At 37.9% G+C, this 23,304-nt stretch overlaps 1 protein-coding gene across 1 annotated transcript in view; it reads right to left on the bottom strand.

The window, feature by feature from the left end:
• Window positions 1–17,401: 17,401 nt before the first annotated feature.
• The window catches only part of SYT10 (synaptotagmin 10), a 165,303-nt gene continuing 159,400 nt past the window's right edge, over window positions 17,402–23,304 (bottom strand). Inside the window, exons 6-7 of the mRNA XM_040345577.1 lie at window positions 20,071–20,200; window positions 17,402–17,959 (exon numbers count right to left, since the gene is read on the bottom strand). Of these exons, the coding sequence (XP_040201511.1) occupies window positions 17,888–17,959; window positions 20,071–20,200 (202 nt within the window). The 3' untranslated portion in view covers window positions 17,402–17,887. The remainder of the gene's footprint in view (window positions 17,960–20,070; window positions 20,201–23,304) is intronic.

Here is a 23,304-nt window from a genome sequence, read left to right as displayed (position 1 = left end):
AAGGAAATTTTACTATAAAAAGGCAGGACAAAGTCATCCGTTTGGAATACCTTTATACTTTATTTAAAATACATATGAAACAAATTTAAATTAGACTTAAATATTTCATTTTTTATTTTAGAAAAATTATCACAAACTGTACACTCCATGACAAATAATTTTGAGGTTTGGCTGTTACAGTACTCATTTGTAATGACAAACATTTTTGTACACTTTCCAGAGCAGACATTTTTTTTCAAATACTGAAATGCAATATATATTTTTTCAGGCCAGTGCAAGTACATAAAATAAAAACATGAACCATTTATAGTACAATAAATATATATATTCTTCATAGCTCAAAATTCACAAACATTTGTGTCAGCGCATACAAAAAGCCAGATACACAATTTTTCAAAAAGTTTTTTTTTTATTTAAATAGTACAGAAGCTGGAGATACTGACTTTAACAATAGGCAAGTATCAAATCACAAACTCCATTAAAAATTCACATTATTCTGGACACAAGGAAAATGTTTACAAAACGCTCAAGTATTTTGATCAATTTGCTAACGACATATAGTATAGCACAGATAATCAACAGCCCGCTTGTTTTGTTTTTGTGGCTTTCCCTATGGATGTCTTTTATACATAAGATTTGAATGCTACAAATTACATGCCCACATATCATTAAAGAAAAACTTTCTTAACCATACCATTTTCCTGTCAATATATAGGTATTGCAGCGGTGTAACCTGGCAAGTCCAATTTAACTGATAGAAGGCCTTTAACATCCTCAAGCAAAACTTAAATATATAAACATTGCATCAAGCCTACATAGACCTTGGTGGCTTAAATATCTATTTTTTTCTTTCAAGTGTTTTTATATAGCTTGCATAATTTAATGATAAATTGTTTTGCATAATTCAACCAAAAATATGTTTTTGGATTGCATATTGTTCAAGGCGGCTTTCTGAAAAGAAACTTGAAATATTTTTATTTTTAATTGTTGACCTGAAATACTTTAAAATGTCCTATTGTAATCTAAAAATTACAATTTTTTTTCAACATGGATTTTTTTTAAAGTTGTATTTAATGTAAATATTCGTTTTCTATAGGTTTGGTCCTTGTACAAAATTTGCTTTTAAAATGGAACAACTACACAGATCTAGTTCTTGATTTTGCACAAATAGGAAAAATATATTTTGTTCTATTTCCACAGTTTATCTTGCTGCGTTTTTTTATATTTATTTGTTTTTTCTTCTTCTTCTTTATTCTACAGAACAAAATAAGAGATTTTTGCCTTCAGAAAGGGAATGTATTATAAGGCATTTGTCTACAAATGTTTGTTATACATTATCAATTTCCTAATAATTCTGTAACAACAGCATATGTACTTTAAAAAAATATATAAATGGGTAAAATAACTGGCCAGATTACATGGCTGCATGAACCTAAAGTATTTTTTCTTGCCCTTTCTATAATACTGTTGTTACTATAGATCTCACCATTTAACTATGTACATCAACAAATATATACAATCTCATCGGTACACTAATTACTTAAGAAAAAAAAAGTAACACTACAGTTGGAAGAAAAGGAAATACCTTACAAAATAATTTGACTTCCTAAATTCTAAATATTGGAGATATGTTTTGCTGGATATGGAATTGAAAAAAAAAAGTAAAGTTCTACTGTTGTCATGGATGGACAACAGGGCTACATCATGTGGCACCCCTGAAAGGGAAATCAAGGCACTGAAAAAAGGTACCTGTTGCCAACACACAATGGAGGTGTACATTTTGGTTAGTTTTGTAAATATTTATAGGGACGACGGGCCTCTAGATAACCACATCAGGAGCTAAACTCTTAGTAGATGTTCCTACCGAAAGACTAAACTTAATTTTGGTCTAAACAATGTCTACCTTTACTGTATGAAGTCAACAGATACACTTTAATAAACACAATAATTCCCCATAACCGCATGGCCACGTTAAGCCTCAAGGCATTTTTTTTTGTTAATTAAAACATTCAAGTTTTGTGCATTCTTTTAAAGGTATTTAAAGATATTTTATATACATATATATATATATATATATATATATATATATATATATATATATATATATATATATATATATAGAGAGAGAGAGAGAGAGAGAGAGAGAGAGAGAGAGAGAGAGAGAGAGAGAGAGAGAACAAAATGTAGCTTTACCACATTAAATAAATACAGATACAAGCCAAAGTCTAGTGAACATATTGATAAAAAAAATTGGAGAAAATAATACACGAAGAAAATGTCAGCTGTTTAAAGGCGTTGTAAAGGAAATCTATTGTTTTCCCTAAATAGCTTCCTTTACCTTAGTGCAGTCCTCCGTCACTTACCTCATCCTTCGATTTTGCTTTTAAATGTCCTTATTTCTTCTGAGAAATGCTCACTTCCTGTTCTTCTGTCTGTACCTACACACTGTAATGCAAGGCTTTCTTCCTGGTGTAAAGAAAGCTTCTTGAGGGGGGAGGGGGCGAGCAGGAGTGTCAGGATGCCCACTAACACACAGCTCCTTTCTCTATCTGCAAAGTAGAGGGTGTCCTGACTTGCCTGCTTGCCCCCTCCCCCCTCAAGAGGCTTTCTCCACACCAGGGAGAAAGTCTCGCATTATGGTGAGCATTTCCCCTAAATAGCTCCCTTAACCTTAGTGCAATCCTCCTTCACTTACCTCATCCTTCCATTTTGTCCTTATTTCTTCTGAGAAATCCTCACTTCCTGTTCTTCTGTCTGTAACTCACCACCGTAATGCGAGGCTTTCTTCCTGGTGTGGAGAAAGCCTCTTGAGGGGGGAGGGGGCGAGCAGGCAAGTCAGGACACTCTCTACTTTGCAGATAGAGAAAGGAGCTGTGCGTTAGTGGGCGTCCTGACACTCCTGCTTGCCCCCTCCCCCCTCAAGAGGCTTTCTCCACACCAGGAAGAAAGCCTTGCATTACGGTGGTGAGTTACAGACAGAAGAACAGGAAGTGAGCATTTCCCAGAAGAAATAAGGACATTTAAAAGCAAAATTGAAGGATGAGGTAAGTGAAGGAGGACTGCACTAAGGTAAAGGAAGCTATTTAGGGGGGGGAAAAAATCCTTTACAACCCCTTTAAGCTAGGAAGCATAGAATGTTTTGTGCTGACTTTTAATGTTCAAATTATTATTTATAATTGGTTTTATTTAAACTATTCACTTGTCAAGTGTAGATTAGAATATTAAAGCTTATGGTAAATAAACCCATCAGCAGTCACCGCTCTCTACTCTGTCTGCTCTATACTTGTAAACTGTTGTAAACTGGCTAAATTCTGATTGATTGGGTAATTTTATTTATACTTCTTTTCTATCTTTTTTTTCTTATTCTTTTTTCTCTTTCATGTAAATGAACCAATAGCGAACACCACTTCAAGTTCACTTAAGGCAACCTCCAAGAAATCTGACAGAATACACACACATATAGGTATGAAATTCTTGGCTTTCCAATATGCCTTGCAGATGAAAATTTGTAGGTTATGCACTACTGAAAAACAAAAGGCATGTTTGAAATTCTCATTTTAACAAGGTTGGCCAGTAGTGGGTGCCACAGACGGGCAGCAATTGTAATGAGAGCAGGGTCTGAAAGCACCAGAGCTTGTTCACCTCAATTAAGAATTTGTAGATGCTCTACACAGATGGTAGGCCACAAAGAGATTTTCCTTTAAGTTAGCCTCCATTTGGCTAGATAATCTCACCATCATCTCAACAAGTTATGAGTAGATGGGCTAGCCTGAAAGATGATTCATACCAGATTAGATGTACTGTATATGCAGATTGCTTATCTACCAAGCAAACCAATTAGCTTAATTGAAGCCTTAAAGGGGTTGTAAAGGTAATTTCCCCCCCCCCCTAAATAGCTTCCTTTACCGTAGTGCAGTCCTCCTTCACTTACCTCATCCAGCTTTTAAAGGTCCTTATTTCTTCTGAGAAATTCTCACTTCCTGTTCTTCTGTGTGTAACTACACGCAGTAATGCAAGGCTTTCTCCCTGGTATGGAGAAAGCCTTCTGAGGGGGGAGGGGGCAAGCAGGAGTGTCAGGACCCCCACTAACACACAGCTCCTTTCTCTATCTGCAAAGTAGAGAGTGTCCTGCTCGCCCCCTCCCCCCTCAAGAGGCTTTCTCCACACCAGGGAGAAAGCCTCGCATTACTGCGTATAGTTACAGAAAGAAGAACAGGAAGTAAGGATTTCTCAGAAGAAATAAGGACATTTAAAAGCAAAATCGAAGGATGAGGTAAGTGAAGGAGGACTGCACTAAGGTAAAGGAAGCTATTTAGGGAAATTTGTTTTTACCTTTACAACCCCTTTAAGTGAATATTTTGGACCTTTTATCAATTCACTTCATTTTAGAAGTGTCCTATCTTTCCATAGCCTGTGCTGCAAGTGTGCGCTGCCATCACTAAATAATTACATTTATCTTTAATATGTCCTTTTTGAGCAACTATGTCTAGATGATTCTGTTCACCTATACGGCCATGTGACAAACCATTTTTGTATCTTAGGAGAACTCTTATTAGTGCATTCACTCACTGGGAGCCCAGCTCTAAAGCAGTGGTCTCCAAACTGTGGCCCAGGGGCCCGATGTGGCCCTTTGCTTACCTTTGTCTGGCCCTTTGGGCTCTATTCCTCCCAATGATACCAATGATGGGGCATTACTTCTTCCCCTAATACCAAACGTGGCAATGTTTACTTCCACTGATGCTAGGATAATTTCGGTTCCCAATAAACTGGCCCTTTGTTTAGAAAGTTTGGAGACTCCCACTCTAAAGAAATTATGTTTCAGATGCCTTCAACATCAATGATCTATATATCATTTGTAAAAATGAATCATGATGCTGGATTGTGGTGGATCTCAAGTAGAGTGAAGCTGAATAGGGTTTTTTGTGATCCAAATCTCAGTAGTGTTTGCTCATAACTGGATACAAACACTACTCAAAATGTATTACATTTGTTTTTTGCAGCTTTTGAACTGTTAATGGCTGTATAAAAGCATGCAAGCTCAGCCTGCACTGTAAAGAGTGTACTGAAATTCAAAACTAGCTTCCATTCTTACAATGCTCATTTGATGTTGTCCTACAGATCCTTCTTGATTTCATTCACTGTTCTTTTATTAAATTGTCACTTTGAATAATAATCAAGGCATATCATGTTGTTTATGATTCGCTAAACCCAATTATGCGCTTGATCCTTAAGACGCTATGTCAACTGCTAGATGTAGCAAGTTAATTAAAGATCCTTGGCATGTTGACTTCATAGTAATCACTCTATATTATTGCATTTTATTTATTGAATGGGGAAATACATCCCAAAGTAATAAAAACTTATACATTGTGCAGACCAACAAAGTTTCAGCTTACAAATCGGAGCAATTTAAAGCATCCTTGTAAGTGAATCCATGATCACTCAAGTACAGCAATATTTCTGAAAGTTATGTCTAGCTAAGAGGTGTCTTACTGGCATTATTTGAAGAAAATAAAAAAAGGTAGTTTCCAGCTCCTATTTGCCATTGGTGGGAAGCCCTTGGCTTGGACTTTTTTTTTCTTTTTTTACAGTGAGCATTTGTGGACTTCATTTGTATGGATGCAGGCAAATAGAGCAGGCTTTAAAGGGTAATTTAAATAACAGTTTACCATTCCATCAGGCCTAGCCCTTCTGATTTATTGTATCCAATAGCACCCTCCCCTTCCCCCTGAATGTCAACCCTATAAGCTCACTAAACTTAGAAAGACTGACTGGAGGAGCTTCAGAGGTGGCCCTATTCAGGAGGGTTGGGCATGGTTGTAGTTAGTTGTTTAAACTATCCTTAATCATCAAATTAAATATTTTATAGTGCTATTTGTGTTAGTGCTATTCTATTTGTGTTTTTTTTTTCTTTTTTTCAAAATAAAAAATACTTCAGACAATTCCTTGTCTTGGAATGAGGCATCTTCTTCTACGGAGTCACACACGTGGCAAAACATAGAGTAGAACAACATTTTATTTTATTGCCCGAATCAACTTTTGTCAGCACGGATAATATTAGCTTTGTAATAATAAAACCCCAAGCATTAAACAAGCAAAAAAAATAAAAGGTCTCAAATGTAGGTGTACAAAAACACAACAAGGGAAAAGAGAACATTTTGCGAGAATCATGAGCTTTTGGTAAAATTTGGCCAATGTATTGGTATCAAAATAACTGTTAGCTTTTAAAGGTGCAGTGCACTTTAAATAGCTTCTGAGGTTATGGAAACTGCTTTCAGCTATTCTGGGCCTGTTTTTCTAGCAAACAACTGCCCCTCATTGGTGATTTATTTTTACATAAAACACAATTAGGTACATAAAAAAAAAGAAAATAAAATAAAATTACTTAATTCTCCCCCACCCAAAAAATAAACAACAAAATACCACACCCTTTAAATGAAGAAAAATTAAGAACAAAAATGTGTAATTCTCTTTTCAAGCAACTTTTACCTATTTACTCTGCCCATCCCCATTAAGCTGACGATACACTAGTAGAATTTAATGTGAAAATTGTAGTTTTAAGAACATTCATTTGATTTTCTAATTGCTAATGGTGTTTTCTTGAACAAACTAATTTCTAATGATGACTGTGTTTTCCATTGAGGAAAGTTAATTTGTTCCAAAATCAAATGTTAAAAGCTAACTAAAAGTACTTTTAAATTGTCATGTACTGAGAATGTTTGTACGAATGTTTGTACAAGCATTCATATGAAAATCTACTAGTGCATGGCCAGCTTTTGACAGGTTTAGTATTTTTTTTATTGGATATTTCTTTTAAGTGATAATAACTATTGTTATTTAAAGGGTTGATACATATTCTATTTTGAGTAATTTAACCCTTCAAAGTGCAATCATTTTAAAGACATTTATAAAAAAAAGAGAGGTTATAAAAGCACACTGAGTTTTTTTTTTTTTTTTACTTAAAGCAGTTACAATAATGAACTCACGAGACAAATTTTACATAAAAGAGCCACAAGCAACAATATTCACAAATGCAACAGTGTTCATAAGAGTACATTACTTTAGAGGTTTTGACATTGTATTCATGTTTGCAGAGCACCTAAATGTAGCTGACTGTAATTACCATCCCAGGCTACGTAAAGGCTGAAATAGGAACTGGGCATAGAAAAAATATCTTCTAGAAGAACATTGACGTTTAACTCATATGTTTTTAGGTTTAAAACAGAAGTTACGTTGTTTTTTTGTTTTTTTTTAATGCAAACACTGTAAAAGTAAAAAAAATAAAGTAAAAAATAGTGCATGCATGCATACTTGTAAAACTAGGTGTCTCGTGGGTTTTCCAGGAGGCTGCTGTGTGGTCTACTGGCTGCAATGCTCTGAGTCCATAGGCTTTCCACACCTCCCTACTAGTGTGGCATTATGCTCCTATATTTGCATAAGGGGCAGAGACCAACACTGCAAAATATGATGTGTCCATTCCCAGTCCTGCCCTGCGCTTTCCATTCTGAGATGAAAGACAGCTTCATTTAGCAAATACATAAAATAGTAGGCAAGAGGGAGGATTAGCGTGGATATAGAAAGCTCTGGTAAAAAAAAAAAATACCCACATTGAACTTTCTGTGAGGGACTGATGAGAATATTCCCTCAAATGGTAGCACCACCATCACCCTCTACTTTTAATGCCGATTGACAGAGTAGAAAATATAGAATATGGATAATATGATGTTAAAACAGATTTGCAAGTGTGCATTCATTCACAATTTCTTTATTTAAAATTTACAGTTTTTGAATTAAAAAGATGCTTTGGTTGTATTTTAACCTCTTGGCGGCAACAGCACACAAATATGCAGCCTCTCGGTGGGTGGGCCTTGGCAATGAGCGGCTGCATATTTGTGTGCAATATTGCAAAAACAGCTGTGCCAAGAGCCCCATGATACCCAATCTAAGCGGTCACATGATCATAAACCCCACCCTGCTCCTGGCATCCAAAACCCCTTAAAGGGCCAGGGGGCATCATCGCCAAAGGGGTTTATAAACTTTTTTTTTACTTTTATTAAGGTTCAAAGGCTTTTTAACATTGAGTTAAACCATATTTTAATTATACATTAATCTAGGTTCTTCTCTAGCATCTGCTAGTGAGTTGTCTGCTTTGCAAACGTCTTGTATAACATATTAAAAATGACAATAAAAAAACCAAGGCAAAACTGTTAACAAAAAGTAGCAAAAGACCTTAAGCTAAAAGTATATTTTAAAATGCCTGAAAGGAACAAAAACATCTACAGATACTATAGGGAAAATTAAAAATAGGAATTGTGCTTGTTTTGTCAATATAATTGCCTGGTAGCAAATAAACATTATATTTAATTTGTACATCAAACTATTGTAAAACTTGTATTGGTAAATTCCACAGTTTTTTATGGAATTAATAACAGTCTTGAGATATTGCTACTACAAAAGTATTGTGGTGTTTAAAGCACTTCACGATTCAAGTGCTAGCTATACAAGGTTACATTCGCATAAAGTGTCGTGGGCAGGAAAAACAGAAGTGCTGAATCCTCTTCATAATTTATTATCTAAGTATAATATCATTTCATTTTTAGGTTTTATTATTCATTTTTTGCTTTGCTGGATGAAAAAAAATCTTTATCAAATAGATATCTTACACAACCATTACAGATTTCAGTTGTTTGGCACTAGGCATAGGAACTGTAAAAAATGTACTTACATTTGTGGTGGATTTTCAAGTAATTAATGGCTTTTTCATATTTGCCAAAATTTCTGGGGTAAAAAAAATATTTCCACTTATATATATAAGAAATTCTTTCCAGTCAAGTCTAAACTAACCAGGGAAGCACACATATTAAAAAGATCACTAGGTAAGCTTTCTTTGAATCATGTCTACAGAAAGAAATATCAAGAAATAGGTGGAAATATAATCTGTCTGGAGCTATGATAATTCCAGTTAAGCTCCCAATGAACAGCAAGAAAAGGGGAAAAAGGATGGAGGTAATATTTGCAAACTTGTTTGATCTGCCTAGATACATTGAAGGAGTTAATGATCACATCATCATTTAAATAAAGTTATACAGTTACTTACATTGATGGTTTAAAAGAAACATTCATTGATACAAGTCAGGTAGACCAATTTTCTGAAAGAAATTTTCCGAGAAACATAAAAAAAAGACTTTACAGATAACTTAATCTGTAAGTAACTTTCTTTTTAAAGATCAATGAATAATTTGGTATTTTTACTTTCTGGGCTATTTTTTTAATTGGGTTATAAAATAGTAAAATGTAGACATGTGCATTTGTTTTCATCCGAATGCATTTTCGTCCGAATTTCAGGTATTTTCGTTATCATTTTAACAAACAAAAACGAACGTGCAGAATCCCAAATCCGAAAGATCCGACATAAAAAAATGCTTTATTTTCATTGGTACAACAGTTCGATATAGATAGGAGATTTGACATGACACTTACAGTAGCATTCTGTGTCTATCAAATCTGCGATCGAATGTACCTAACCTTAACTCTATTAGTCCAAGATTATTCTACATAGAGAGGAAAGATTTGACATAGAGAAAAAAGATTTGACATTATAGAGACAGTGTTGGGATAGACCATTCGACATGAACGACGAAGACTCGACGAAGCAGCGAAAAAACATACAAACGTCAAATCTGTCATTAAAGGCTCATGGTGTCTGTCGAAAGATCTAAGAAGATTCGAAAAGCAGCTAAACTGTACGACGCTGCAATGATACATTTCCGGTCAAATGCTCGGCCCATAGGCTATAGAAGAATTTGACTGTTGGTTGACTAGTAATAATAATCTATAAATATAATTATTACTAGTGCCATACAACATTAGAATTCTTCTATAGCTTGTAGGTGTACCATTCGTCCGGAAATGTACAATTGCGGCGTCATACAGTTTAGCTGCTCTGTCAAATCTTCTTAGAACATTCGACAGACGTCATAAGCCTTCAATGACAGATTCGACTATAATTAATTCGGATTTTCGGACGAATGCATTTTTTAGCAAAACAAAATAAAAACGCATTTCGGGAGTAACTTCAAGTCATCATAGTCTTGCCCCTGAGGGGGCATCATTACAGCCCCCTGTGCTCACGATGTGATGAAGTGGAGAGTGGGGCTGATACTTTCAGCATCTTTGAGGACAACCCACTGCCAAAGAAGATCTGAATCAGCTTAAAAACTTCAGGAAAAGGTATTAAAAAAAATCACAACATACTGTACATGCGGGGACCTCTAGGGAGAAGGGGCATGATTTGGTGTTGTGGGAACGATCCAGGTGTTAGCTTTTAAAATGAAGCATTCGTTTTGCAAACATTTTATTTTATTATTTATTTGTTTATTCAATTTTTTTGTAACTGTTCTGAATTTTGTTGTCAATTTTGTTGTCAAAGGAGATCTACAAAGCTCTCTCTTGGGTTTCAAATTACTAAGGTTATAAGCTGGTTTCTTCAATGTCCTGCGGTGCAGTAGTAATGCTTTACCCCGTTTTGGATTGAAATCAAACACCTATACATTTACTAGTTGAATGCACACTAGTCAATATGAAAAAGTGTAGCGCTTATTTTTGTGAAAAAGCCTGCACACTTTTTTTGTGAAAAAGAATGCACACTAGTCGAGTCTTCTTTGGATCTACTTGGGTCTACTTCACCTTCACAAGAGGAGAAAGATAGGGACTAAACTGAGTTATCTTAACAATTTTTTTAGCACAACTTTAATCTTGGGTGATCGTTTCATAACTATTTCTAATTATTGAGGCATTTATTTGTCATTATGATTAAATAAATACTATCATCTAATTTTTTTTTTTAATTCCTGCTTTGTAATTCTGCTTTTACAATTAAAAAAAATATATATTCACACATAAAAAATTGCATTCCTTTAGGATGCTCAAAATGTAAAGCACTTAAAGCTCATATTTGGGCATAGACAAACCCTAATTCTCGGCCCTTCCTCAACACCAGTCATTGATCAATTAACTCTATTATTATTTCTATTTATATAAAGGTAGTAAAAAACACGGTTACATTGCAGAGGCTGGGGGTGTATACATGCCATGGCCACAATGCTTTTTTTCACAGCCGCAGCAGGAATTTTGACTATCACTTTCGGCAGGCCGTACCACCCACCGAACGTGACCCATTTAAGTGCATGGGGTTGCTCTGCAACCCATTGTAATGCAGTAGAGCATGGTTCAAGCAGAGAGTAAGGAGGCAATACAACGTCTCCTTACCACAGTCAAAGGCTCTTTGAAGAGCTATCTGAATGCAGAGCTCTCTTCAGAGAGCAAGGCTTGTGTGCATGAGCCCCTAAAATCTTGCCTTTCAAATTATTCAGAACTATCAAATTTTCTGGGCAGAAGAGCCTCTTGGCTGCACCCCTCTGTTAAGGAGCGTATCAGGTGTGTTGCATTGCTTATATGCTAACAAGCAACATGATGATGGCAGGAGAGCATAGTGACAGAGAGTTGAGCTCTTCATTGGCTGAGGGAGGGACAATACCTACAGTAGCTGTATTTCTTAAAGTGATTGTAAAGTTAATTTTTGTTTAAATAAAAAACATATCATACCTACCTCCTCTATATAAAAGTTTTGCACAGAGCAATCCCGTTCCTCTTCTTCTGTGGTCCCCTGCGAGTGGTCTAGGCACCTCCTCTTCTCCATATGCCACCATAGAAAGCCGCTTCCTATGGTGACACACATGCGGACTCACTCCGCACTGTGACATACACAGTGCGGCTTGGCCCCCTGTCTCCCACTCCTTTGTCACTTGATTTGATTGACAGCAGTCCAGTGAGGAGGGAGAGAGTGGGCGGCACCGCTGCTCTCTGACAAAGTGCTGGATTAAGATCGGGCTCAGGTAAGTATTTGGAGGGCTATGGTTAGGAAGCTGACAATAGAAGTTTTTTTACCTTAATACAGAGAATGCAGTAAAGTTAAAAACCTTCAGCCTTTACAACCACTTTAACTACAGCACAGGAAATGCAGATATCTTACCCTGTCAGGTAGGACTGGATGGAAAAACATACAGATCCCTTGACAGGTTAAACAGCCCTCACATATGGATTTCATCTGTTTATTTAGCTACCTGGAATTCAGTTTTAAATGAAAAAAAAAAATCTTTATTTTAATAGGAATATTAATTTTGGATGTATTCCTGAAATACATTTTAAGAAGTTTTATTTTATATTTAACTGTAATTTTTTAAATTTAAACAGATTTTTAATAAATGGAGTGAACTATGTGTCACTTATTTTGTGTTATTCTCTCATTCACAGTAAGGTATTTTCCAGAGATTTACTACCGAACATGGGTGTACTTGATGTGATGCACGTACAGGTGAGAACCATTGTCTATTGCCAGGGGGTAGTGCACATTGCTTATGTGGGATCTCACCTTTGGTAGCATAGGCCTCCAATGTACTAATGTGTTTACTGTACCAGTCTGACAAACTGTGCAGAGACTGAGAGGTCCGTGTCATAGCAACAGACTGTCCTTGTACTAATTGGCTCTTTCAACAACATTATAATAGGCTCTAGCTCTAATGTACTGTCTTGAAAGTGCCATTAAAACGGAAGGTCAGCAGCTGCAAAAATAGCACTTGATGTCCCCCCCCCCTCCCAACCTTTCTATTTAGGATGCAGCACAAACAACTTAATTCGCTACAGGAAAGCAAAGCTATGTGTTGGAGAAAAATATATATTTTTTTAATGAATTAAGAAAAAGAGGAGACACGCGTCCATGTATAGTGTCAAGGAGTAAGGCACGCTGAAATCTGGCACACAAGTGTTTCCGAGTTGGTGGAATTTGACCTGGTTATGGTAGCCCTGTAAGGATATCTAAAACTGAGAACAAAATGTAATATATTGCAGCTTACTTAAATGTGCTGGCTACGTTAGTTTTATTTTTTAAGGCTAAGTATACTATCTGCTCCTACAGAAAAATACATGTTGATCCTGTCGCTACGGAGTCCCCCTGCTCCCGTCAGCTCAGCGGGAGATCAGTCCGCAGATCTCTGCTGAGCCGACGGATGACAAGCTCCTCTCTGCTCACTGAGCGGGGAGGGGCTTGTCGGGCACCGCTGTATCCCTATGGAGCGATCTGATAAAAACGGACAGCATGTCCGTTTTCATCAGATCTTACCCAATCCAATCCGCATGGACGGATGGGGACGTGGCCCCCATACGTCTGTTTTTAGCGGGTTGGATCGGGTCGGATGTCAGCGGACATGTCTCCGCTGACATCCGACGCTCCATAGCGATGCATGGAGCGGCCGTTCAGGTCCGTGACAGACGGACCCGAACGGCCCGTAGTGTGAATGAGGCCTTAGAAATGCAGTGTTTGTAACTTCCTGTAGTCTGAAGTGAAATTTCAAACATTGTTATCAGGCTTTAGATAAACATGGCATGACAACACTGTTTCTTTATAGTGAAGTGTTGTCACTCTGAGGCAGGAAGATTGTTACTGACAGGATCACCTAAAGGAAAGTATTTGGGAGAAGGCTGAAAAAATATATTACATTTTTGTCTTTGGGTTTAGATATGCTTTAACATTGTTTAACTTTACTAACAGAAAACTTGCTTTGTTAAGTGTTTTGATACAAAATTGCTATGTCATATGCTAGAGTTTCACACCCAACAGAGGGCAGTGTAAAAGGTACAGCCTGTTTCCATTGCAAGTGTATCCATGGAGCTATAAGCTTTCCTGAACAAATGACTGGAAACATTGATGAGTGTCATCTGCCACTGACCTGTCAAGATTAGGTCTCAATGAATGGAGCAAATAATACAGTTTAGAAATGAGAGCACAAGCTAAATGTAATAGATCCAGGTCCAGTGGATTTGGATCTGCTAAAGTGAGAGTCACAGGGGTATCCAATGCATTTCAGGGGCTTACTAATCTATCTTCATCAGGGCTAAAGGATTATATATATATAGGGCTATAGTCATATAGATCTATATATCTATATAGATCTATATATATATATATATATATATATATGTGTGTGTGTGTATGTGTGAGGGGAGGAGGGGGTGGGATGATTGAGCCCCCAGGATGTGTTGGCTACTTGTGTAACTCTCACTTTGACAAGAAAAGTTAAAAGGACCTATTGCACTTAGTTGACACTCTAACTTCTTTACCATCTTTTTTGCATCACAACTACAATGACCTCTGTTGGCTTCCCCTGTTTTATAGAGAACTGTCCTCATTAAATGCCTGCATATTATTCTTTACCCTAGTGTCCAGCGCTCAACACTTCAATCTTTGGAATCCAGTGAATTAAGCAGGAAGGCAGATCTGGCCATGTCTAACGGACCTTTTATTTGGTATAAGGTCATCCACCTGTTTACAGATGACCAGAAGCTTGTAATACTCCCTAACTATGCACATTTTAGCTGTATTCCAAATGTACCAGGTTACCCCTGCACTCTACAAAACAATGAGAAATCACCTGAAATCTTTTAACACATTTGTTTTTTTCCTGTAATGAGCCAGTCAAACGAATTGTGTCTTGTAACAATCACAATGTGTATATATGAAAAGAAATAAAAAAATCTAATTAAAAATTAACCTGTTTGTTGTTTGGAATAAATATCAAGAGATAGAGAGTGCTGCCTATTGCCAGCTCTACTGCTCTGACCATGGTGGTGTGGTAGGTGTTGAAAGTAACCGTGAAGGGCAAATAAAAAGTAAACAAAGGCTGGCAATACATGGCTCAACTTTTCTTGTTTAGTCCCATGGACCAAATGAAAAAAGTCAATCAACACTCCCATTAATGCTAATAGTGTAGATGGAGGACTCTCTACAGATGGCAATTGTATTCAAACAGTGGGAGCACCAGCAGGTGCCTGAATACCCAGACAGTGACTGCATCTGATGGGATGCAGTCACTGTTGAGCTGAACATTTTTCACCTGGCTCAGTTGATGTTTAAATTGACTTGGCCTGAGCCAGGTGGTACTCGCACGGTGATAAGTATAAATCTAGCTATAGGCTGCTTGAATTTTGGTTGATTTAATTTGAGACGTCAATGGCTAGCTTTAGCCTGCCATCGCAAAGTAGGTACCATAAGGTGTTCTCTTTACTCAGCTACTGTTAAAAGCTTGCACAGGATTAAGTAAACTAGCCTATCCCCTAAATGGCATCCTTCGGATATGCTGATTAAATGCTTATATAATAAGCACTGCATTAGAATACACGGGGAGGCTTCAGGTGTACTTTCTAGTACCTCCCTTAAAAAAGCTGGCAGCTTTGGACCTCTGTTCATGCATAGGCCTATAAAGAAAAGTGGAACCCCTGCCGCCAGTGTATTAGGAAGAGGAGATTTCCAACCTGCTATTTTCCATGGTTGGACTTTTGAGGGGAACTCATCAGCATTGGATCCATATAACAACATTATAAGTGATCAAAGACTGTTAAGCATGTGAAAGTCTTCAACCAAGATGAACAGCAGTTGGAAAAAAAAAAAAAAAAGACTTTGTCATATTGTTTTTACTTTACAAGTAGCAAAAAAAAAATCAACGTTCTAGGGGAGGTATTGCTCATTTAAATTTTTCATTTTTGTGCTTCCAACAAGCATCAAGTTGCCAGAAAAACAAAGCCAAAAACTGACAAAGGGAGATGGACATTTAAAGGTCAGTCTTCCCTGAGCTCATATGGCAGAAAAACAGGGTGAATATGCCATTGACTTCTTATATGGGGGCCTCAGCGATTACACCATTACACTGTAGTGCCCAGATGCAACTATATATGGGGGAGGAGGGAGGGTGTCTCATGTTCGCTGTGTTACATAGGGAAGGATGAAAGAATTTTCAAAGTAGAGATTTTGCAAGATCCATTAATGCAACCACTGGAAAAAGTAAACCCAAGAGATTCTACATACAACCAAAAGTTTTGAGGTGCACCAACCATTTATCATACCAGCTTACACAGTTTAAAGGCAACTATAAAGAAACGTAAAAATCGCATATGTACGAGGGAATAGTAATTATAATCACATATAGAATGTAAATCTGAAACTAAAATAGATAGTAGTTAATGGGAAGTGGTGAAATGGGAAAGAATTTTGCTTTATGCATGTATTTTCCTTATCAAATAAACCAGTTCTTGTTTTCCAGTATATAATATATATATATATAAAATAAGTATACATTGTGTATATATACATATATATATATATATATATATATATATATATATATATATATATATATATATATATATATATATATATTATGTATTTATTTTTTTACAAAAAGTGTAACCAACTGGAGCACTTGTCTAGGCAACCATATTAAATTGACTGTTGTTGGTTGCTGTGGTAAATTTTACAAATTCTCCTCCAATTTACTGTGCTTTGGATATTGTTAATTTAATGTTATCTTTTTTTGTGAAATCCCAAGTTGCATATATATATATATATATATATATATATATATATATATATATATATATATATATATATATTACTCAATATCAAACAATTTTTGCTTGTTTTACCACGTATTCCTATTCTTTATAAAGGAGAACTCCAGGCATTCAGTTGTAAATACATTTAGAATACATATCTGAATTTTAACTATCTAGTCCATAGAACAGCAAGATTAGAAAGCTGTATAGGCCAGTCAAACTGCAGTGCACAATGCCCTGAATTTAAGGCAGTTTAAGCAGTTACTTCCTCGACTTGGTGATGTTTTGATGTTTCTACATTTGTCTAATCTCTAGGCCAGTGATGGCGAACCTTGGCACCCCAGATGTTTCTGAGCTACATTTCCATTGATGCTCAACTACACTGAAGAGTTTATGAGCATCATGGGAAATGTAGTTCCAAAACATCTGGGGTGCCAAGGTTAGCCATCACTGCTCTAGGCTTACAGCCGTGTCAGCTTCTAAGCAATGTTGCTTAACTGCAGCAGACAAAAAAGTCACCAACCTGGCTGTGCTGTTAGCCTGGGGTGTTTGGATCACAAGACTGGCTGAGCAGAATTACACTCTTTTGGTGGGTTAATAAATGCACCTATATGCGCTTAACCCCTGTATTTAGCTGCTTGCTTGGAATTCAGCTTTAATAAAATACATCAAATAATCACTGCAGAATGACTCGTAAACATCATTGTAGTCCTCTTCCCTTAATGTTAATCCAAAGATTGTTTTTTATCAGCTGTAAATAAACCATTTCTACAGCAGAAAAACTATTTTTAAGTAACCAAAATACAGGCATTCTATAGGGAGTTGTCAAATAAGAACACAAAATAAATACTTCTCTACAGCCCAGCCCTTTTATATTGAAACACCAAATGGAAATTTACAAAAATATGTAAATAGCAATATAAATATTTAAATGTTTTGCTTTGTAAGATCGCTCTTCTTTTTTTTTTTTTTAGGCATAATTACTCTGCATACGTATTTAATAACTTTTTTTGTGTGTGTGTATAATTCATTCGTTGCTGTTTAACTGCTGGTTCGATTTAGGCCCCATAAGATTTGGGAAGAGGTCTATAAGGGATTAAGTAGGGCATGGCACCCACAATGCACTGCTTCATTGTCAGGTGTCCCTCTCCCCTGCCATGTTGGGTGGCACCTGCGTATTTATAAGATTACATAGAAATGTTACTCCTGAGTGTGTCTGTGTTATAGATCACGCTTCTGGGTTAACTCTTCACAAAGAGTAGGGTAGGCTTTTGTGTGAGCCTCAGACCCATCTTCTGCTTGTGCATCTAGGAAGCTGCGTAACCCAAGTGAGCGTTGTCACACCATTTTCTGATTGGCTGCTGTACAGACTATGATAAGGACACTCGCGTCATAGGTAAGCATTTGCCGAAGTTACAGGTGAAAAGACCCATGCCGGCAACTTTTACGGTGTTAGAGGAGGCTTCGGTGAGGAGCATGAACCTTGACTGTCAAAGCTGGTAGCCCGACCTGGAAGCTGGGTTTCAAAAGAGAAATAAACGAATAAATCACAAAATTCAAATGTCACTTTAATTTTTTTAGCAAAGTGTTTCTAACCTAATAATAATAATAATAATAATAATAACTTGCCTGAGATTATTGCATGTTGTATTATATTTTCATTAAACATGGATCTGAGGGGGGCCTACCCATCATAAGCAAACCCATTCTCACTGGGATCATTTGGTTGGTTGAACCAGGCAATAGGACAGTGAGAGACTAGAGTCGATCATACATTTCTGATGGCAGTCAACAAATTCTGGTTGTCAAATCTGAATTCTAATTTGAGTGTCATTTTGATGGTTAGGATTTCCATAATGTTCTGAAAGAAAGGGACCAGAGGCCACAGCACTAGAAGCCCCAAGGAAAAGGGATTTTTTGCAACCCTCAAAACATTTTTATTATAGACGTTGAATAACAAACTTTTTTTACCACACCTGGTCATTTGACTGACGTACTTCTGTTGTACTTCCAAGGTTCCCCCTTGGTGGGTATCTGTGGCCTTAGAAACACCTTAATGGCTATACCTACTTCATAAGACTGTCCTTCAATCCACCACAACTCTAATGCCGCGTACACACGACCATTTTTAATGTCACAGAAAAAAACTAAGTTTTTCTCGACTTGATTCTTGTCAAGCCTGCCTTGCATACACACGATCATGATAAAAAATGCTCAAGCATAGCGCGGTGACGTACAAAACGTACAATGGCACTAAAAAGGGGACGTTCCATTAGAATGCCGCCACCCTTTGTGCTGATTATGCAAATTTTCCATCTCATAGCTTGCTTCTGAGCAAGCTTTTTTTTCCCCCATCGTTAAAGCGTAAACACCACCGTTTTTCACGTCAAGAAAAACAGCGACGTGAAAAATGACGAAAAAAAATAGAGCATGTTCTAAATTTTTAATTCCCATTTTTTGCAACGAGAAAAATGCCCTGGAGCCTACACACGACCGTTTTTTACGACCAATTTAAAAAATGGCATTTTTCACGTCATGAAAAATGGTTGTGTGTTCGCGGCTTTAGGCTGCTTTCACACTGCGGCGCTTTGCAGGTGTTTTGCGCTAAAAATAGTGCCTGCAAAGCTCTCTGAAAGAGCCGCTCTTTCATCTCCAGTGTGACAGCCCGAGGGCTGTTGCGCTGGCAGGACGCTAAAAAAAGTCCATCTTTGAGGCGCTGTAGGAGCTCCTAAAGCACCCCTGCCCACTGAATTTAAGCGGCTTTTTGCAGGTGGTTTTAACTATTTTTCGGTTTAAAAAATAGCGGCACTTTACTGCCAACGCCCGCGACGTTGGCGGTACTTTCTCAGTGTGAAAGTACCCTTATCCCTACCCACGGTAGCAATTTTGGAAAGGGGGGGGTTGGGGCCGTTCCTAATACGCTTCATTAGTTGAACAAGCAAGATAATTTGAATGCCATTGAGTTCAGATTGAATTTTACGACACTTTATGGATAAACTGGAAGTTGACCAAGTTTGGCTTATCCTGGATGACCAGTATTAATCCAAAATATACTTGTGTCATCTTGGACATTGGAACTGCCCCTTCAATATAACTGATTGAATTTTTCATTTAAAGAATGCTAACAGGCAGCCGAGTTTCGGTTCTCATTTAACTCACCCTGGTAAAAGGAGCAGACATGTCTTAAAGGGGTTGTAAAGGTTTGTTTTTAATTTTCTAAATTGGTTCCATTAAGCTAGTGCATTGTTGGTTCACTTACCTTTTCCTTCCATTTCCCTTCTAAATGTTTTTTTTCTTTGTCTGAATTTCTCACTTCCTGTTCCTCCTCAGTAAGCTTTCCACCATCATCCGAGCGGTGGATAGTCAGCCAGAACAGCTTACTGAGGAGGAAAAGGAAGTGAGAAATTCAGACAAAGAAAACAAAAAAAAAAAAAACCTTTAGAAGGGAAATGGAAGGGAAAGGTAAGTGAACCAACAATGCACAAGCTAAAAAGGAACCTATTTAGAAAATAAAAAACAAATATTTACAACCCCTTTAATATGTTGTGTTAGGTAATCTCTAAAAATGGTGCAGTTATTGGGTTAAGATGCTGCAGTTACTGTCTTTGCAAGGCAAGAGAGTTTTACCTCGGTGAGAGCATGCCAGTGTGTGATCGGTTTTCTGGGATAAGCCAGCATCTCATTCCAGTGGTCCCTGCCAAGTCCCTCAGCATCAATGCCAGTTCTGCACACTCCGATCACCTCATTGTGGCCCACCCTGTGAAAGAAAAATCACTTAATTAGAGTTCCACTTAACTATCTGGCAAGCAAAAGGAAAATGCAAAAGATTATTTTCCCGGATAAATCAAATTGAAATAAAGTTTAAAGTCCTTATATTTTGCCTTCTTCACTTCCTCTTGTCATCACTGCATCTCCATGTTGCTCTATGCAATGCAGGCAGATAATGCCTGGTGGGAGGGGCCGGCAGGGTGCTGTTCATAGTTTACTGAAAACATCACAGCATTCTGACTCAGTACTCATCACAGTACTTAAAGGGTTACTACAGGAAAAAAAAGAAATGTCTTTAAAATAACAAACATGTTATACTTTCCTCCACTGTGCAGTTTGTTTTGCACAGAGTGGCCCCGTTCCATGTCTTCTGGGGTCCCTCGGCGGCTGTCTCTGGTCCTACCTGCAAGAACTCACCACAGTCATGCGAGAGAGCTCGCATGGTGATGAGTCCTTGCGGGTGCGTTCCCGTGATACAGCGAGCGGCCATAGCTGCTCACTGTATGACTCAGCCCCGCCCCTCGGCGCGCTGCATCACTGGATGTGATTGACAGCAGAGCCAGCCAATGGCTGCGCTGCTCTCAATCCATCCGCTCTAGCCAATCAACGGCCAGGCTGAGCGGCGAAGAGGATCTCGGGACCGAGCGCGGGACTTTCAAGGGGTCAGGTAAGTGAAACGGGAGCTTGGGGGGGGGGGGGGGCGGCATCATCAGATGCTTTTTCACCTTAATGCATAGATCGCATTAAGGTGAAAAAAAAAATTCTTTACAACTCTTTTAACACAAAAGCCTGATGAAAGCAGTGTTTTGGCTCTTGGGAGGAATTATTCAAACATCAGGATGCCTTGATGGGTGGATGTAATTCTTAAAAGGTGGGCATTCCTAGGCAGGCTAATTTTGCATGTGCACAGCTCTAGATAATGTCCACAAGTGATGATGAGCCTCCATGATTAAAAGAACTATAATACAATTGATGAATGGAGCAGGCCAGGAACAGCCAGGCTGGAGGGGAGCTAGGTGATAATGGATGCCCTCCAGCCAGGAGATGGGGCAGGCTTACCAGTCCTTAGATGGTGGTAGCTAAATTTGTTTTCATTTTTAAAGTCCAAGAAGTAAATTTTCAGGAAGTACATGTTAATGTGTTCTAGAAATGTGTCCTTGTCAATTGGGTGAAATTAAGTCACACACAATGTTATCTATCTTCCAAGCTATCAAGCAAGTGTATTAATCGCAGGTTCACCAGGTGAAAAGAAAATAGCCCGACAGAAAGAAAATGTTATTTTGTCTATTTGTTTACATACACTTCAACCACTTGCCAACCAGCAAGGTCGGCAAGATCCTGCAAACCGTCTTGGCTGTACGTCGGTCCCTTTAAGCTGCATCGCGGGGGGTGTCGATGCTCATGACCGGCGGTTGCAATGACCGATGGCAGCGAGCGATCGTGGGCACGAGAGGCAGAACAGGGATGTGAGGAGAGACAGATCTTGAGAGGGTAATCCACAAAGAGCGGCCGTAACTTTTGGCATTTAAGTTACACCGCCGCAAAATCTTTATCTAAGTGCCCGATCCACAAAGCACTTACCTAGAAATTTTGAGCGGTGTAACTTAAATCCGTCCGGCGCAAGGCGTTCCTAATTCAATGGGGCGAGTCCCATTTAAATTAGGCGCGCTCCCGCGCTGGACGGTGCTTAGCACGGTTTTACGTTGCGCTGGGTTTTAAGAATCGCGACGGGCGTAAAAAAAAAATACGAGTTGCGGCGAAAAAAAAAAAAAAAAAAAAAGACAGCGACGCGGGGTAGAAGGGTCTGCTTTTACAAGGTGTAAACAGTTTAGGCCTTGTAAAAGCAGCCCTAATTTTACGATTGCAAACTAATACTTACGGAGAAAAAACGAAGCGTAAAAGCTTTGTGGATCTCCGTAAGAGCTAATTTGCATACCCGGCGCGGCATTTCAATGAGAAATGCCCCCAGCGGCGGCCGTGGTACTGCATCCTAAGATCCGACAGTGTAAAATTTTTACACCTGCCAGATCTTAGGAATATCTATGCGTAACTGATTCTGTGAATCAGTCGCATAGATAGAAACAGGGATACGACGGCGTATCAGTAGATACGCCGGCGTATCCCTTTTGTGGATTACCCCCTGAGTTCCTAATAGCTAGGAACCATGATCTGTCATATCCTCTAGTCAGTCCCCTCCCCCCACAGTTAGAACACACAGTCAGGGAACACAGGTAAACCCTTCCCCGCCAGTGACATTTTTACAGTAATCAGTGCATTTTTATAGCACACATCACTGTATAAATGCCAATGGTCCCAAAAATGTGTCAAAAGTGTCCGATGTGTCCGCCATAATGTCGCAGTCCCGATAAAAATCGCAGATCACCACCATTTCTAGTAAAAAATAAATTATAATAAAATGCCATAAATCTATCCCCTATATTGTAGATGCTATGACTTTCGTGCAAACCAATCAATATATGCTTATTGCGATTTTTATTACCAAAAATATGTAGAAGAACACGTATCGGCCTAAACTGAGAAACAATTTGCTTTTTTATTTTTTATTATTGGGGATATTTATTATAGCAAAAAGTACAAAATATTGTGTTTTTTCAAAATTGTTGCTTTTTTTTTTTGTTTTTAGCGCAAAAAAAAAAAATGGCAGAGATGATCAAATACCACCAAAAGAAAGCTCTATTTGTGGGAAAAAAAGAACGTCAATTTTGTTTGGGTGCAGCGTCGCACGACCGCGCAATTATCAGTTAAAAAGACGCAGTGACGAATCGCAAAAAATGGCTCGGTCATTGAGCAGCCAAATCTTTCGGGGCTGAAGTGGTTAAGGAATTATGTAAAGTAAGAACACTGGAGCTATCAGTGCTGACCCCTTGTGAAAATAACGTTTTTCTGGCTGTTACATTGATTCAGTTGCTTTAGTACTTTCTGAGTCACGCTACCTAAATCAAATATGCACATCAGAAGAGTTGAAAGGTTTTTTCCCTATCAGTGAATCAGACTATTGAAGCAAGAGGATCAAATGATTGTCAAGCATAACATTTATCAGAGTTTAGCCCTGTCAATGTCTCAGGAAAGGCT

Source organism: Rana temporaria, chromosome 3, assembly GCF_905171775.1.
Source record: "Rana temporaria chromosome 3, aRanTem1.1, whole genome shotgun sequence".
Taxonomy (NCBI): Eukaryota; Metazoa; Chordata; class Amphibia; order Anura; family Ranidae; genus Rana; species Rana temporaria.
Note: the sequence above shows the minus strand (reverse complement) of the source record. Positions and strands in the feature narration are given on the sequence as shown.